The sequence below is a fragment of the Papilio polytes genome, unplaced genomic scaffold (assembly GCF_000836215.1).
Source record: "Papilio polytes unplaced genomic scaffold, Ppol_1.0 DF820711.1, whole genome shotgun sequence".
Classification (NCBI taxonomy): domain Eukaryota; kingdom Metazoa; phylum Arthropoda; class Insecta; order Lepidoptera; family Papilionidae; genus Papilio; species Papilio polytes.
In genome coordinates this window covers 967,787-987,401 of record NW_013528493.1, presented here as the reverse complement: position 1 = coordinate 987,401, position 19,615 = coordinate 967,787, and the positions used below count along the sequence as shown (strand labels likewise).

The following is a 19,615-nucleotide window of genomic DNA, read 5'->3' as shown; positions in this document are numbered from 1 at the left end:
CTTAGTTATAAATATTGTGATATAATTATAGAATTAAAAAGTACACTTATAAATGAGAAAGAGCGCCGAAAATTAAAACCGACAGCATATTAAAGCTGCAAAATACGCTGCAAAATAGCTGTACCAAGATTATCTAATCCTCTGAATCTTTATGACTCTTTGAGCTTAATAAATGTAAAACATAAGAGGATATGTTTATCACAAGTTTTTTCAAACGGCTAAACTTACGTGGGAACTTTCGGTGTAGGCACCGACCAGTTGAGAATAAGATTGGGTGATAATCAGTTTAAAATTGTGTGTTTTGGCATCCGCAATCCACGTTACAGCTTAGGAAACTTAGGGCCTGTACCACTGGCTGATAGAGCATAAAAATGACAAAATCCGATATAATCATCACATATTTTACACGTTGGATTGTTATCAGACAATTTACAATTTGGTGGGACAGGCCCTTAAACTTAAATCAATGCCTCGATTTATGCCGTCGGAACTGTACCTACATTTCTCAGCTACTTCTTCATTATTTTTTCTATTAAATTCTAAAGTGTTATTTAAATTCGTTTATTATGCAAGTTGTTGTTCTAAAAATGCTGGGTAATAAGAAAAATATATTTTTTAAAGTTAAACTTCATTTTGACTTATTTTAAAAGATTTGTTCGATTTTATGTTAAGGTCATAAAATATCTCCATGATGTTATATTATTTAATAGTTTTCGCCTAACGTATATTTATGTAGATGTTTGATGTCCGACGGCAATCATTGTCGCTTAAAATGTATTAATTTCTGCATAGAACGTACATATTCCAGTATCTTTAGATATAGGCCTGTGTATTTTACTTATCTCTTTATTTTTGAGAACATTTTGAAGAGCGACGGCAAATTACATGTATTCCAATAGCGCAAATACTACTTATGTCAATTTTTTTGTCCAACAACATTAATTGTCGACTTATGTTTACTTATTTGTTTATATCCAGCAACAATAGCGGTTGCCTAAAGTTAAATTATGATAGTATGTCCGAAGGCTTTGTTCACTTAACTTGTACTTTTGAAAATACTTTAAAATCCGTTTTCAAATTATTTTTATATTATTCCAAAGGTGCAAAGTAAGTTAGTGCGGGACTTTTTAACTTTTATAGTTAATTGTTATAGTTGATCCAATATTTCACGGGCATTACGTTGTCCGACGGCAAATGATTATCAACGTTTTTATGGATAAAAATTAGTTTTAAAAGTAGCATAAATAAAATTTAATACATTAGAAATATTAAATTTTAATTTCAGATACATACAGAACATTTTTTGTTACTTTTTTTGCGTTTAACTGAAAATGAATAAAAAAAATCGCAGATTTCAATTTATACCTTTGTGTTTTTGCCGATAACAATCGGAAGTATTATTAAAGTGGATATCTTCACCTTACTTAACCCACTGAATTAATAAACCTTGGCCTGAATCAATAAAAAACAGATTTTTATCGCCATCAGTTGCTACGAAATTTGATTTCACGAGGCGCGCCAAACTTAGCGTTTAATAACGCGACATTTGAACTTACCCCAACTAATACCTTCAAATTACAGTTTGCAAAAACTTTTGTAAGTCTTCTTCTTACCTGTTATACACTTTTACAACTTTAAATTCACCACACAAGTAAAGTACTCACAATAAAAAAAATTGAAAAAGTTATTAAAAACGGAAAAAAGTTACTTAAAAGTTTAGTTTGTGAAACTTGAAGAAAAACGACGCAGATTGATTTTGGGCACAACACAAGCGTGATTAATTTCTCTTAAAATCATTTTTTTTCAACATCAAAAATTATAAAGAAACAGCTAATGATCGTAAAGTGGCCAGAGGGATGATTTTGTAACGCGCGCGTATTCCAGCCTTGCTCCACCGATAGTGGGGAGTTCCAAAGTCTCCTCCGGCGGCTTGGTTGCGCCAACCACCTGCGCAGAGAGGCATCCTTCCTCCATCCCGCCTACATCTATTTTTAAAATCCAATCGCATGTTCTAGAAGCCCGCGAAAGTTGAATTGATAGCCAGCTTTAGTAGCATGATTAAAAAAATATGTTTTATTTTGTTTAAAGCCCAATAATATCCAGTAACATTCCTGGTTAAATAGTTAGATTTTGAAGTTCTAACTAAAGAATTATATAATTTGTAACGATCAAAATCTCCTTCCAGAAATACATATTTCAATTTCGTTCGAACCTAGTATTATATCTTCTGCTACCAATATAATAACAGACGTAAGTTTGGAGAGTTTTGCCGCGAGTGCAATAGATCGGGGGTTTGATCTTGAATACGTGACTTTGCAAGCTTTCAATCATATCTAGAACTGTGACTTAAAACTTTGTCAAATGTTTTGCGGTGTAATTAAAACGTTTTATCACATTATTGTTTACTAGCTTTCGCCCGCGACTTCGTCCGCGTGGAAGTAAATGAATCAAAATCGAGTAGCTTATGTGTTTTTCCACACTATCCTCTCGTATATGTCAAATTTCATCGAGATTCGTTCTGTCGTTTAAACTACAAACTCTAAAAAACATCCATCCATCCATCTAAACTTTCGCATTTATAATACCAGTAAGATAAGAAAAGCGATATTATGATTTAAATTTGTTTGGCATTTATTTAAATTGCGACATATCAATAAGTTAAAAAAGATTAACGTAATTATGATGTGCGTACAATTCTGATTTCTTAAGAATATATTTGTTAATTTGTATGGTAATTATAAAATGTTCAAAATGTATATTGTTTTATGAAAATACACATACCACAACATGATAAAAAAAATTAAACCGCTACGTTATTTTTCTGTCTACGACTCACTTGTAGCATCAACTGAAAAGACACTTTCAGTTTTCTCGTAGCACATCTGTAGCGCACGTAGTTTTGTATAAATACGTATTCTTAATCACACTTTTTGTAAATAGTTTCTCTATTCTTGTTAACGTTTACGAAGGAAAAACGACGCCGGGTCTAGACGAGGTTGTCAGTTAAGGTTAAAGGGTTATGCCATTATAGTTATGGGAATCTTATGAAGAGACAGCCCTATTGTTTATTTTCCATCAGTCTATTATAACAATCTTCTCATTTTTCACAACATGGGTACATATTAATACGTGAAGCCGAAACTTTGTATCTCTTTGTATGAAAATTACGGGAACGTATGAACGTGAAATTTGACACAGTTCAAGATTATGTAGAGAAGTGCAGAAAGCATAAAAATGCAAATTTCATTGAAAATAAACATTATACCCATTTTTTTTATAACATAAGGTGGCAAACGAGCAAGCGGCGCGCCGCCAAAATGGCGAAGCGACCACTGCCCATAGACATCCGCAATTGCAGATGTGTTGCCTACCCTTATACGACGGAGGAGGAGACGCACATAAAGAGCATATTTCCCCTTTCTATGCATCTCCTCCACTGTCAAATCCACTTCCCCTTCCCAACCTCTTCTTATAAGAAAAGGGTGGTGAGGAGAAAGAGACTTAAATTAGGCCTCCGGCACCACACTCATCAGACGAAATACGGAATTGGTTCCATTTTACGCCTGTCTTCTATGTGGTTGTGGTATTACCGGGGGCGTGCCGGCCCTACAGTGCTATGATGTTAAAGCGGGCACTACCACTGTTAAAATAACTTAATACATATAACATAATTAACTTATTATATATATAAATTTATAAAATATTAATCGTCTAAGCTAATTTAGTGCTTATATTCCCTTTGGGAATATTGATCAAATTTTATTTATGAGCCAGCTTTCGCCCGCAACTTCGTCCGCGAGGAATTGAAAGAAACAAAAGTAAGTAGCCTATGTGTTCTTCTAGACTATCCTCTGCATCTGTACCAAATTTCATCGAAATCGGTTCAGCCGTTTAGGCTACAAACTCTATCAAACATCCATCTATCCATTCATCTAAACTTTCGCATTTATAATATGAGTAAGATTACTATAGTTAAATTTCTACCAATAGGTGATCTCTAGTTTGCATACACCTTATATTGCATACACAAATGTCCATTCAGAAATCGTATAATTAGTTGCTGTTAAAACAGATTTTAATTTGAATGACTGTGTGTTTATTTATAAATGTAGCCCGTATATGCCTTGTATTGGCAAGCTTATGTAAAACGTTTTAATGATTTTTTAAAACTGTAATTTTACGTATGTATGTTATTGCCGCGATGTTCAAACAGACAAAATAAATAATAAACGATTGCTAAAGTATTAAGAGCTGCCGTGACCGGCGACCATACTCGTATATGCGTAGATGTAATATAATGTGGAAAAGGCGAGAGAGGTAGGATCGCTGACCGCAACAAATGGATATTCACAACCTATCATGTTTTGAGATACTTATATTATAAAGTTTATTATAATATCGTTTTGAAATGTTCCACTGTATTTAATGATGTTAATTTCCGTTTGTGTCTATCAAAACCTAAAAATTATTTAATCATTTTACAACAAAATTAAATTTAAACTGAAAATCGATATGTTGTTCTCTAATATAACTAAATGTGGCCACCATTGGTTGTAATATTTTGGTAGTCTGTCTAGACAGGTAAATTAATGGTACTTAAAATAAAACTTAGCTAAACAAGATTTGTCTCGATACACTCTTTTTTCTTTTGAAAGACAAACAAAGTGTCAAAGATTTCTATAGATTAAAATTTTTTAAAGGCTAATATCCAACGGCCCCTAGGCCCTAGGCGCAGCAACGAAACTGAAAAATGCAATTAAATTTTTCTAAATGCGAAGTTTAGATGGATGAATGTTTGTTAGAGTTTCTAGCCTAAACTACTGAACTATTCAAGATGAAATTCGACATAGATGTAGACGATAGTCTGGAAAAACATATGGGCTAACTAGTTTTTTTTTTAATTCTACGCAGACAAAGTTACGCGCAAAAGCTAGTTTTACTAAAAAATTTATTTATTCGCGAAATTTCAAATACGGTTACGTACTTATTCGGAGCTTGATAATAATTATAAAGCACATGCTCCAAAAGTTTCGTATCACGTTGAGGAAATACAATATGTATTTAACCGAACTTCTTTCCAATATTACGTTACAAGTAAGATTCTTGACATTTTAACATTTTAATGAAATGGCTTGTATTTAATTTTCTAGTATTCACCAAATTTGGATTGTAGTTTTTCTTAAAAATATGCAATTGAATTTTCGAACCATTGCTTAACTTAATTCAAATGAAAATTAAAAAGTAGTATTAAAAAGTTACTTTATGGTTTTTTACTCAAAGGCACTTAGAAAAGTTACCGGTTGCATTTAGTTAAGTACATGTTTAAATAGATATCAATAAGTAGCACTAAAATTATATCACGGGAAAGTTACTTGTAGACCGCTAATGATTTAAATTACCATTTTTATTTTTATATGTAACCAGTTTTTGTCCGCGACTACGTCCGCGTAGAATTAAAAAAGTGAGTTAGCCTATATGTTCTTCCAGACTATCCTCTGCATCTCTACTAAATTTCATCGAGATCCGTTCAGCAGTTTAGGCTACAATCTCTAACAAAAATCCATCCATCTAAACTTTCGTATTTACTCGTATAACATTAGTATGATTGTCGTGAGTTACGAAATTGGATTATTTTATTTCTACAACATTAGTAACATGTAACAAGCGTTAGCTATTTTTTTAATTCACATCTTAAATGCGCACATATTGTTCGATTTACTATGTTGAATCAATAAAGTCAATAAATACGAAACTAGCGTATGCTCTGAAGGAGTATGAGAATTGAGATAGGTTGTGCGTGTCGCACGCGATACCCATATAAACAAACTTCGACGTGACGTCACATGGAAATACACTATTTGCGCTCGAAAATGTATCCGAAATGAATCCTATTTAGATTACATACGAGTATAACTTTTTCAATTATATATATACTGATATGTTTTATAATTTCCTATATCTAGACATGTAATAAAATTGGTGTATCTGTTTGTAATATCAAATAAAAAATTCCAGATTTCAAGATGATGTATTTACGTTGCTGATAACAAAATCGCATTTAAAAATGCTTTGTCTGTCTGCCCGCAAGCAAGCCGCGTTTGTTCCGGGTAATCTCCGAAACGGCTGGGTCGGACTTTTACTGAAGGGTAGCTGACAACGACGGGCATGTTATAAGCTTCTTTTTTATCTTAATTGCGTGAACGAAGTCGCGGGCAACAACTAGTTTGTAATATAAACACAACACTAATTTGTGAACACACTACTAAGTATGTAATAACATCCCCGTGTCTATTTCCCTACGGAGAGTCGGCACAGTACTTTTCTATTCAACTGTACTAGCGCAGCGGTCATAGTTCAATACGAACTTTTAACTGACAACATTACAGAGAAATACGTTGGATAATGAGCATACATGTTTGATGGTTTCATCGAATATATTTATTTTTACAGGTTATGTTCTTTACTGGGGCGAGTTAGAAAGTTATAGAATATTATATTTAGATTTAGATCCTACTAGTTTTCGCCTGCAACACCAAAAACAAAGGCATGTAGTCTATGTGTTTTTCTAGAATATACTACTCTACGTCTATGCCAAATTTTATGGAGATCCGTTCAGCAATTTAGGCTACAAACATCCATCCATCCATTCATATAAACTTTCGCATTTATTATATTAGTATGATTGTGGAGTAGCCTAATTTTACAACGATCCGTGAAAGAGATCTCATAAAAATTCGACATTTTAAGATATCGGACGTGAGTAGGCTTTTAAAATGAAATAGTACGATGCTTACCACTTGATGTTCCGGTATGAAATTCTTTCTCCTCTGTGATGTGTCGTAGTACCTCGTTGGGTGTACCGGGTCCTCCCCCGATACAGCGCGTTGGTACGACAGCCGCCTCCCTTTGCTGTCAGTTGTCGGGCCGTACGACGCGTGTTCTGGTATGCTCGAAAAATCCTGGTACGAATGGCATGACTGCACCTCTCTACTCTTCTCATCTTGCATTACACGTTTGAAGTAATTCGTTAGACCTTCGCTTGCTAACCACGTGACTCTGGAAAACCAATTGACTTCTGAGAACATCCTTATTTTAAATCGATGTCATACAATTGTACACATATCGCAGTTTAACACGGGCTTATCAGCTTTCTTGAAAGCTTATTTCATGAACAATATGATACTCAATGTGTTATGTATTGACATCAGAATCGAAATCTTTATCTTTTGAACTTCTTACCTGTAAATTACTTTGTATGTGTTGAATATTAAGAATTTGCGTCACCCACATGCTAATGTCTGCATAATTTTAATGTAGATGAAGATGACGTCAATAAATCTGAAGAATGTCGCGACCGTTAATCAGTCTAGTGTGAATATTAAGTTGTTTGGTTTTAATTTGAATAATCTCTAAAGAGAAAATAGAATATTCGATGCTTATGAGATCAAGTGATGCTCACTCGTTCTACAATGACGGCATCTATATTTTCCGATTTTAGAATATCAGTTTTCTTCTGCTTAACTTAAAGTATTGTAAAAATACTAAGCTTGCTAAAATTGTTGAAAATGGTGTATTTTACATATTTGATAAACCGATGCTTGTCGTTTGAAGATAACATTAACACGATTGAATACAAAGCTTTCATAGAACGAGGTAGGTAGTAAAAACGTTTTTATCGCTTCACAATTAGCGCCACGCGACATCCTTTATCGTTAATCACCCGTTTGCACAATTTATTTGACAATAAATATAGGCTCATATTTGTTATGTGAGGCAATAAACTGATATCTACGGTATGTAACGGCTGCTGAAATGACAAATAGAAATACGATTGTACAAATGTTTAAGGCAATAGAAAGCCAACACTCAAAGGAGGAAGTCCGGTATTTCTGCGCCGGGGTGTTACAACGTATAGTTTTAATAATGAAATATTTTTCTTTATTTGAACTAAATGAGAAAGCCTAGGTAAACGGAAGTAAAAATTTATTAGTAAAAGATTTGTGTGTTTTGTGAATTGCTATTTTTATATTTCATACCGAATAAAAGGATAAAACATAACCTCAAAGAATATCCTGTACTCAATTTTAGAAGCATTAATATAACAGAACGTCTGTTCATTTATAACAATGAATGCGTTAGCTCAAAATAATGAAAATACTCATTCAATTTCTCGGTCACCCTTCTTTGGGTAGATTTCGACGGAAGGGTTCGTTCGTAAGTCGCTTAGATAATCGCTTTCTGCAGAAATTTTAACAATTACCTAAAACTGTCGTAATGTTTTGTTAATATCGAGAGTATTATGAGGTAGTAACATATTTCACTTTATATTAGTATTATAGTTTGAAGTTATTTAGACGTAAATATAAAGCTAATAATGTTATTTCTTTGATGTTAAAATTCCAGGAAAGTAATATCTGGCCATGAACCTTTAAGTTTCATAAGGTACGCTAAGTAGGTAGTCATTGTTAGCATTTTCAAAGTTGTTTTAAATTAACTTATTACTAAAACTTAAAATTTTAATAACTTTACGAAATTAAACAGAGACTAGTTTAATTCGCTCTCTAAATTTAAATCTATTCTATGAAAATAAACCTGGGTTTTAATATTTTTTTCTGTATATCGTAAAAATTGTTGGTTGACATGAGAAGAGACAATGATATATTTGTTTGAAATGTGATCCATCACTTACCTGTTAGATTTGGATGCTTTCCGCCGCAGTCTCCCCTGCGGGGCGTCTAAACCAGAGCTCATGGATATTGCTCGGGATTTTAAAAGCGATTCTTGTACATACGGCTCGTTCAAATCTGGAAATTATTATTGAAATGTCGTTACAAAATTACTTCTTTTTTACCGATAGCTTAAAATAGTTCGCAGTTTAAGTTCAGCATTTTTACAAACTAATGACAGAAAATCAATTTCAGGTCAATGTGATCGGTTTTATTGAAAGTGTTATTTTTCAAATATATTTTAAATGTCTCGTTTTGATTATTAAGATGTTTGTAATTTTTCGTAATCGTATATCAGATGTACAGAGTAATATTTTGTGTATTTACATTTACTATATAAAAAGTAAGGTGAGATAAAATCTGTTAATACAAACTGTTAACACTATTTGAAGAGTAATCTCCAAGTGGCTGACTTGTGAACAAGACAGGTTGACTGGCCGACGGGCTGTCTTGTTCCACCCCCTCCGGACTTATGCTACTCGCCATCGACGAACTCCGTACCAGACTTGTTGCACTGTTCCTCATCTCCTTTAAACATAATTAGCATTTGAAAATCCAGTGTTATTCTGTAAGTCATCATTACAGTTATTACTATTATTAGAAAATTTACTAATACTAGTATTATAAATGCGAAAGATTAGATGGATGGATGGATGTTTGTAAGACTTTGCAGCCCAAAGGGCTGAACGGATCTCTATGAAATTCGGTATAGATGTAGACGATAGTCAGTAAGAACACATAGGCTACTTACTTTTGATTTTTTTTAATTCCGCGCGGACGGAGTCGCGGGCCAAAGCCTGTACTATAACATAATAATAAGAGTTTATGCGAAAGGTTATTACACAACTACTCCACGATTCGATATTACTCTGATACAACGTACTATTCAATTATCAGCGATTAATAATCACTTCGACAATGTTTGGACATACATACATAAGTGGTGCATTATTCAAATAGTCGACAATGTTTCAATCTAATTGAAGGTAAACGCATTATGTGTGATTGTATTTATAACAAAGGTCACATATGGTGCTGTAATTGATTATGTTACGTGACCAGATATAAATTACCTGCGGAATTTGTAACGTGCCGTCGTTATTATAACCGTTACTAGGATAATTTTTGTCGGTTAGAGATTGTAAGGAAATCGACTTGGACCCCCTTCTCTGTGTAGGTTGTGATTTAAAACTTTGTGACTGTCTTTTAAATATTTCTGTTGTGTTTTTCAGAAAATTGTCCATCTTCTTTCTAAAGAACGAAGATTTACGCTCCAATGGAGATTTACCAATTAAATTTAAATCTAATTCTGATTGTGATAAGCCTGCGCGTCTTGATAAAATTGTTTGATCTAATGAGAGTTTTCTGTCTCTTGGTTTTAAATTTGTCATATGGTTAGCTGGTTTCGACGAAGAGGTTACTTCGTTGGCATTGTTATCAGTTCCAGTTATTTCTTCATTATTTTTTGATTCTTTAAGGTCATTACAATTTTCTGACAACGTGTTTGACGATAGACTGTCATTGCTTTCTGTACAGGTGTTTGGTACTTCATAAATAGTGACCTTGATGCCCTCATTTTTTTGTAAATCGTTATCACTCGTTCCTGTATCTACATTTAATGTTGATGTGATGACATTATGGTTAGTTGCACTTGGATTTGATTCAACTGTCGTATGGTCTTGTAGTTCCTGTGAAGCACTCTCAAAACAATCTTGGTTGTCGTTGACGTCTTTATTGTTAATAGTTTTATTGCATTGTGGTGACTTTAAGCGCATACTGCTATTCATTTTAACAGTTCTTAAAATCTCCTTGATTTTAAGATTTTCTTTTAAGTTTTTGACATCCGACACAAAAAGAGGTGATTTTTCTTTACCATTGTTCTTATCCATTTTCTTTCCTGTTTTATGTTTTGACTTATCCATTATTGATTTATTTCAGTTTTCTAACTTCACTTAAACATTACGAAAATGAATTTTATATCACGACACATGTAAAATTATTATTTCTCGTGGCAAAAGTATTTGAGAACACTTGTTATCAGCAGCACTAGCACCGAGCACCGCACCGCACCGCACCGCACCGACCCCACCTGTACAAACCGTATAATCGTAGTGAAGGAAGTGTGACGATAGAACTTTATCAGTATACGCGCAACACTGTTCTATTGGTTCATGTGAGCACAGATAATATATTACTATTTTTAAAACTAAATTCTATAACCTTAAATATTTTTTTTTTCAACAATTGCATCAAGAGGAATTGTATGCAAATTTAAAAAAATAAAATGTTCACTAACATAATAGACAATCATATTAAAATAGAAATTAATTTAATTGAACATTTTAAATATTCGCGCCATAAAATAATTTTCAAACGATTGCCATTTTAACGTTATCTCCGTACTTATGATGATAATCTTTGATAGTTTTATCTGTTATCTCTAACAGTAATGTATTTATCTATTTTCAATTTTCACACGTTTAGTCACGAATGTTGCCGTTGTATGTACATTGGAATGTTACTATTATACTGAGCTAATTGCAAATGTTTGGTTAACAATTATTTACGTAATATACATTTGATCAGGGGTCTAGCACGATCATTAGTTATATTATATTCTTAACAGCATAGACAAAATTTGTATGAATTTTGTCAGTGTACTTTACGCCTACGATACGTTCGCTGTTCATACATGTTATAATAACATTACTTACTAATTCAGGCTTATTTTCGTAATAATGTTTGGCTATTTAACTGTGGTAGATCCTCAAGCAATATGTGTTGCTTGAGGATCTACCACAGTTAGACAGATGACATACCAACCCGTAGAAGTCAGACTTGAAGAGTCCGCTTCATTTCTTTGAAAGCGGTGCCCACCCAATTCCAGCCCTCTTCTTCTTCCCTCACTTTTCGATTTGACGTATATTTTTTACGGTTCAACGAGTATATTATTTTGAGCGTTCGTCTAACTTAAGGCATTGGCTGTATGATTTTTAACCAAAATAAGCCACAAGCTACTACCTAATTTTCGTAGAAAATTAATTTTTTTTTTAGATCGCTGATATCAATTTAAGTGCGTTCACTGTAATTCGTTTATGAACATGTCAGGAAGCAATTTGTTAGGTTACAAATTACAATAGTTAAATCGATTCTCTTCAATGCCCTTAATCTAGAACGGAATTTGCCATCGTTGAACTTGTTAAGTTTCCCATCCTGTAGAAGCTGCGCGTGTGCCTAGTCAAGTAAGTAATTCAGTAACGCTCTCGACGAAGTTACGCTTAGAGTAGCGATACCGCTTGCGATATTGATTTAGTTTCCTATCACAACAGATGCAATTAACTACCGTTGATGCCAGAGCTTGCTACGAATGTTGCGAAATAAACCAAATGTAAATTTGCATACGTATGTATAATTGCACCATACTTTATCAACAGTAAGATAAAGGTATCTAAAGTCTCTATGTGAGTATATACAACCGTTCTGTAAACTAAACAGCTTGATGGATTGAGATTTGTTTTAACAAAATGAAAATGTTACAATAACAAAACAATAAAAATGCATGTACAAATTGTTTAAACTTCAATAAAACTTATTCATTAGTTAGAAGCTTTACTTTCTTAAAAATAATAAATGCGTAGAAATCCCAAATCCAACTATTGCAAATCCAGCGACAAATATTGAAAATAAATTTTCGATTTTGAAAAGAACTTATAACAACTTGAATACGTCAAGTTGTATGCCGCTAACATCATCTTCGCGATTTCCGTAGCAATATTACATGGCGTTGCATCCTTCAGACAAGTTCATCTTTAGCTTTAGTCGGAAATTTCTTCCTCCTTAAAGGTGAGTTTGATTTAGTTACCTAGTTGAGATTTTCGAGACTACTTCAAAAGTAAGTTCTTTTACTTTAGCTACTTAACGAGAACCAGCACTGAACTTTATAACTGTATTTGCATCTGATCCAATGAAAAACTTCTTTTTAATGCCTAATTCGTGTGAAATTATTGGTAAAAATTTTAATATCGAATTCTGGAAAAAAATAAAAAAATATTGACATGTAGTATTTAAGTCCTACTTTAGAGCGCACGCACACCTTTGACTAAAGTATCACACAACTGTTTAGTCGCGCTTTCATTCCTATGAGCTTATATGGTGCGCTTACTGCGCGATTTTTAGTTGTGCAACTAAACAGTTGAATTGGCTGCGAAACAACAGAATATCGCACAACTGTTGTGCGATAGTTTAGTCAAATGTGTGCGCTCGATCTTAGTGTTACTAAAAACAATTGCTAACGAGATACTCTTCAGTTAGAGTCTCCTTTATATTACAAGTGAAAAGAATATGAAATGTTAACACTGACGTAGGTACATTGTGTCCTACTGTACGAGTAGAGAGCAAATTATATGTTGCGAAAATCCCTTGGCGCAAAATAATCGCGAAATGCATTGTTGTCGTCTCATTACGAATATTGCCACATGAAATATTCTTGGAACAACGACCAATTAATTTGTTTACTTAGTTTCATAACAGCATACTACCAAAAAACCTGGTTTAAAGTTAAACATTTATTTAAATTCTTACAATAAATACGAGTATAACTCTATGATACTTTTTTTAATGAAACATTTAAATCTACAGTATTCATATACTTAAACTTAAAGAACTTATGCTAAGTACAAAGGATATACGGTTCCATCAATCGGCGGTCGTAACCCCATCTGCTAGGTGGAAAATGAATTGACCCTCGAACTACATTGCACTGAAGGCTGTATCGTCTCCAGCTCACTAGACGTCCCCACCGAGGGGCTCGGAGCCTACCCTAATAAGGGGTGTCTAAGCCATAGTCAACCACGCTGGCCAAGTGCGGGTTGGTTGACTTCACACATATCTTTGAATTTCCTCGCCGATATGTGCAGGTTGCATCACGATGTTTTCCTTCACCGTAAGAACGTCGGGTAAATTATGTATATATGAAAATTCGAAAAATCGAAGGCTGTATGGGCCATGTAAATTTTATTTTAAGTAGTCCGTATAAAGCGGCTCTTACAGAACTAGTGTTCGATAATGTAGAAACCATTTATGATTATCAGGAACAACTTTCATCGGATTTTTTTTTGTTATAACATAAGGTGGCAAACGAGCAAGCGGACACTACAATCCACCAAAATGGCGAAGCGACCGCTGCTCATAGACATCCGCAATTGCAGATACGTTGCCTACCTTTATACGAAGGAGGAGGAGACGCATTTGAAGAGGATATTTCCCCTTCCTATGCATCTACTCCATCGTCAAATCCACTTCCTCTTCCCAACCTCGCTTATAAGAAAAGGATGGTAAAGAGAAAGGGACTTAAATTAGGCCTCCGGCACCAAACTCGTCAGACGTAACACGGAATTGCTTCCATTTCACGCTTGTCTTCTGTGTGGTCGTGGCATTACACCGGGCGTGCCGGCCTATGTGTGCTAAGATGTTAAAGCGGGCACTACCACTGTTAAAAATGTTGTGGTGTTGTGTTATCTATATGAAAGAAGTGTTATCTATATGACTGTCTTTTAACTGAAAATCCGTGGTATGAAATGTAGGTACAGTCGCGGACATTCGAGGTGTTCCACTTCAGGAAAAATTACCTTGTTCATTGCAACGAACAAACTTCGCGTCTTCCTACGAATAACTAATTAAATACCAGTGAATGGTGCAAACGAAAGGATAACAATAAAAACAAACTAGTCGTGTACCACTAACCGACATTTTTGGTACAAATACATTTATAAGCTGCGATGCATTGATCACCGCGTCTCGCTTCAAAGTTCAGACTGTTCTAGCTTTTAAGGTGGAACATCCCCAGTTTCCCCGACTGTACGTATGTAAAACAACGATGAGAATTGTTGGTAAACAAAATAAATTAAGCACAGTCGGCATGTTTCCCTGGCCAACAGTGTAAGGCGCGACGCGACCGCGAAAAAATTAACACTCGCCCTGAACGGTTAAAACTGAGGGTTCAAAATTAGTCATTGCCCCTACCGGAAAAATAGAGGCAAGTGTTAGGCGTATTAGTATACAAATAATGTCAGCGAAAGCATAAACAATTTAAATGTTTACGTTTTTCACATGCTTATTACAAAAAAATATCTTACTTGATACAAAATATTCCTTTATGGAAAAAGTAACTTTGGGTGACATTTAACGATCGATAATATTAACTTCCTTTTAAATATCCAGAACTTACGAATATATCACAGAATAACTAAATCCGTCGTGCTGAATATTAAGTATTAAACAGTTTATTTCAGGCTGTGTACCTACTACCTACTAATAAGCGGAACTCGAGCAAGCTTGGCTTTGCCATCAGCATGAGTTAAATAAATTTTACAACAATCATAAAGACATTGTAGAGTTAACTTAAATTTTTTCTTTGAACTTATAAGTTGAAGTAACTAGCAGTAGAGTTTTCACTCCCGAAACACTCATATATTATAGAAAAATGTTGTCTCGTATTTATAAAATGTTAGTCTTGTATGGTAACGTTTCTTCTGCGTTTACACTTACTGGTAGATATATGGTTAGTTGTTAGCTGCTTACAGACTTGGTAATAGTAATTATAGTACATAATATCACGCTTCATTAGCTTCATCGCCTTAGTGTTGTGAGATGCCCAATCTCTGTTTGTCGACAGGAGATAGCATATAGCATTAAATCCCTACAGCGTGACTTGCACTAATATGTTTACCATTAAAGCGCTTTGAGCGTAATGCTGTAATGCTCTAAGGATTTCGATCAGTGATTCTCAAAGTGAGCCACCAGGATTCACACCTTAGGTGCGTTCATGTATAAACCACCAATATTCAGTAAATTAAAAAAAAGATCATTAAATTTAAATAATGTTTTTCAAAACCTCCGCTTCGAGAGCAAAAAAGTGGAGGTCCATCGAAAGCAGTAACTTTGCAAATAATCCCGAGTTAACAACCGAAGAAACCTCTGATTTAAAGTAATAAAGGAATAGACAAGGTGCACGCTGGTCTATAAAACCTTACTATCTTCGAAAAATGTATTCCCGGTTCTGGTACTTGGTTTTTCAGTACGAAATCAAATTTGAGTTAGGAAAGCGAGGACAGAGTATACATTTGAATATTGGTAAATAACACTTTTTTAAGCACGTAAAACTAAGTAAACGCTTTTGTAAAGCACCATAACTCTTAACTATTTTTCATTATATCTCTCAAAAACTTATGAAAGTTTAGGGGTATTCAGTTTTAATTTCAACATTGCTTTATATGAGACGTTGTGTTTATATCGTCTAGAATAAATTATCATCATATAGTCAAGTTGTATCGAACATAATTTGATCAGTAGTGAATACCGAGGGCGGTTTGTAATAACAGAAAAAACGTTTTTTCGAGGGACCTGTGGCTTGTTGATATAAGAAACTAATCATTGGTATAATTGTTTACATTTCTAGATTGGACTCAACAAGTTGTTACATTTTTTATGAACGTTTCCCGCATGGGTATTGTGCGCGTTATTAAACAGAGTGGGAGCTTATTGATCGATTTGCCTGTATTTCGCATTGCTTTCTATTTTATTTCATTTTAGAATTTCAGTTGGCATAAAAATCGTTGTCAAAGCATAATTAACGGATGTGGTGTTTTATCCCAGCAGAGCTATTTTGATCGATCGTTTATAGATGGATGGATGGATTTTCCTAGTGATGTTGAATTTTGTTATTTTTCTGCTCTTTTTTAAAGGATTATTATGAGCTAAGCATACGGTGTTATTCATAAAATTATATCGGGTACTATTACATATAAGAGATATATTGAATTAAAATAGATTTTATTATATTACTAGGTTTTTCGCTCGACAACATATGCGCGGTTTAAAAAAATATTTAATTAAAGTGTTCTTCCAGGCTTTGTTTTACACCTGTGGCAAATTTCATCGAAATTCGTTGAGGCGTTCTGTACATAACTCAAACATTTATCAATCCATCTAAACTTTCGCATTTACAATAAACCTATCTAGTACGCTAGGACATGGAAAATAAATAGAGACGAAAGTTAAAATCTGATTACTTACATTGATGACGTCATTGTCATTAATTATACGAATAAACAAAAGAAATTCCATTTGGAATATAACTAAAAGTAGCTTTCGTATTTCTAAAGTCGAGTATAAAGTTTTAATAAGCCGTTTATACAAACTGTTTTCTTGTGTCGTGTCGTTGTTCTCAAAACACACTTATAAGTTTGGTATACAAGTAGTATTACAAAATGTAAGTTATAAACGTGTCTCTTTGATAAACTTGCAGTTATGAAACTTAATGATACAATTTGATTAAAGTACGGAAAAACAGAGTTTATAATTATTTTAACGAAAATTAATGAAACCACAAAAGTGACTGTGTCAGTTAGGATTTATTTGTATTGTGTTCGCTAAGGGACTCCCTTTGTGTAGATTTTGTATAAGAAATTAACCCCCTTAGATCGTTTCAGTAATTAAGTAACTTAAAGATTGAATGAATCCTTCTAAATTCAAAGAAATTCCATTCTAAAAAATTATGTTGTAATTTTATTTAAGTGATAAACGTTGACGATAGTTCTCCTTAAACTAAAGGCCGATAGTAATATATACCGCGTAGGATTCGAAATTAATTAGATGGTGATTTGCGCCCAAACCGCTGGTAGTGCTAAAACTGGTTCTGCTGAGATATATCATAGATAGGTCTACATTAAATTATAAAAAGGAAATATTTGTAATATTGTATGTATTGTAATAAGTAAAAACTACTAGGCCGATTTAAAAGAATGTTCACCGTTAAGAAGCTTCGCTATTAGTGAGTAACATAGGCTATATTTTTTACTACTTTTTAATAACTTAATTTCCATTGTCCGCTTTTGCTTCACTATCCGTCAATTCTGTTTGAAATGATGCAAAGCTGTCATTAAGTATCGATTTTATTCTATAATTGATGGCTGGGAACGTAACAGTAGTTACTGAGGCAGCTGTCTTGAAGGGCTTGTTTATAAATCTACTTCAAGTGCAATTTCCAACGACGTAATATATTTATACTTAACATAGCAAGCGTAACAAAATTAGAAATTGTAAACAGTACTTTCTACTTATTAAAAACTAGCTTTCGCCCGCGACCCCGTCCGCGTGGAATTAAAAAAACAAACGCAAGTGGCCTATGTGTTATTCCAGTCTATCCTCTATATCTATGCCAAATTTTATCGAATCTGTTCAGTAGTTTAGACTACAAATTCTAACAAACATCCATTCATCCAGATGGATATCTAAACCTTCGCATTTATAATATTAAGTAAGTGTGAATGTTTTACACACTGTTTAAAACATAACATTATTTCAGTTCCAATTCTTTTAACAAAAGAACGAAATAAGTATGTTTTGTAATAACATGCGAACATTTTGTGACAACCGGCAGGCTCTGTATGGTACAGATATTGAATTATGCTGGAAACAACAGTTATTGTTAAAACCGATATTACATTTTAATCATTTTATATTACTTTTTGTTCAGAGAGAAGTAAAAACAATCACCAGATATATTCATTTATCAAGTATTTTTATTATGAACACGACTATTTATCTATATTTGCTGGCAAAGGTAACATTATTTACAAATGCAGTATTTTGTAAAAATACTGATAATCGTAATCAACTCATTATATGTCTCCACTCTTAAAAAACAATCACGCAGCACGATGGTCCAGTGCATCACGACGGCCTTCGCTGCAAGAACGTCGGAAGTACATTCTTAGTAAGTTCCATAGCGAGTCGAACCCGAGAACCTGCAGATTACACGTCTAAGATGTCTCATGCAAAATATTGTAACTATTATATAAATAATATGTAAACAAATATTCAATTATATAAAAAGTCCGTGAGTATCTCATACTAAATGAATAACTTTAAAAAACATCGATTTTGACTGAAATTTGACAGAGACGCTTTCAAGCCACGCCACGGAGCATCGGTGGCTTAGTGGTTTGAACACTTGACTTGTAATCTACAGGTCTTGGGTTCGAATCCCGCCATGTACCAATGTGATTTTCGATTTTTCGAATTTTCATATGTACATAATTTACCCGACGTTCTTACGGTGAAGGAAAACATCGTGATGCAACCTGCACATATCGGAAAAGAAATTCAAAGATATGTGTGAAGTCAACCAACCCGCACTTGGCCAGCGTGGTTGATTATGGCCTAGTCACCCCGTATTAGGGTAGGCTCCGAGCCCCTCGGTGGGGACGTATAGTGAGCTGGTGATGATGATGATGATGATGCTTTCAAAAATTCCCGTGAACTGGAAATAAATAATAACGCACCGATTGATTTGCAGTTTCACTATTTTCTTCTTCTTGTTCTGTAGCTCTACAGCCCTTTGTGGGCCTTGGCTTGGTCCGGCATTTTTTTCTATTTCGGCCTATCTCTGGCCACGGTCCTCCAGTTCGCTATGCCAACGGTTTTTACATCTCGACTTATGCCGTCTATCCACCGGAGCTTTGCTCCCTCAACTTCGACGGCCCTCGGGATTACTTGTCATAACGCAATTAGGAACTCTAGTGTCATCCATCCGCTCCATGTGGCCCGCCCATCTGAGCCTGTTCAATTTAATGTGTCCCGCCACGTGCAGTTCTTGGTACAAGTCATAGAGCTCCTGATTGTAGCGGCTTCGCCATTAGTCTTCTTCACACACGGCACCGAAGATGCGTCTCAGGATTTTTCGCTCTAACACCAAAAGTGCATTCTCATCCCGCTTACTAAGAGCCCAAGTTCTAAGTTTCACTATTTTACAGGTAATTAAATAACATATTGTGATCTAATCTGGGAAAATAATAAGTCTTAAATTAACTTCAATTAAACAAAGTGTA

The 19,615-nt window shown here is 34.2% G+C and overlaps 1 protein-coding gene across 3 annotated transcripts in view; it reads right to left on the bottom strand.

The window, feature by feature from the left end:
- The window catches only part of LOC106110278, a 36,379-nt gene extending 25,577 nt beyond the window's left edge, over positions 1–10,802 (bottom strand). For all 3 annotated transcript variants that reach the window (XR_001226071.1, XM_013292042.1, XM_013292043.1), the window contains exons 1-4: positions 9,800–10,802; positions 9,101–9,254; positions 8,690–8,804; positions 6,795–7,056 (exon numbers count right to left, since the gene is read on the bottom strand). Coding sequence is in view for 2 of the 3 variants with exons in the window: in XM_013292042.1 (XP_013147496.1) it covers positions 6,795–7,056; positions 8,690–8,804; positions 9,101–9,254; positions 9,800–10,648 (1,380 nt within the window). In the remaining variant the exon portion in view is untranslated. The remainder of the gene's footprint in view (positions 1–6,794; positions 7,057–8,689; positions 8,805–9,100; positions 9,255–9,799) is intronic.
- Positions 10,803–19,615: the final 8,813 nt, after the last annotated feature.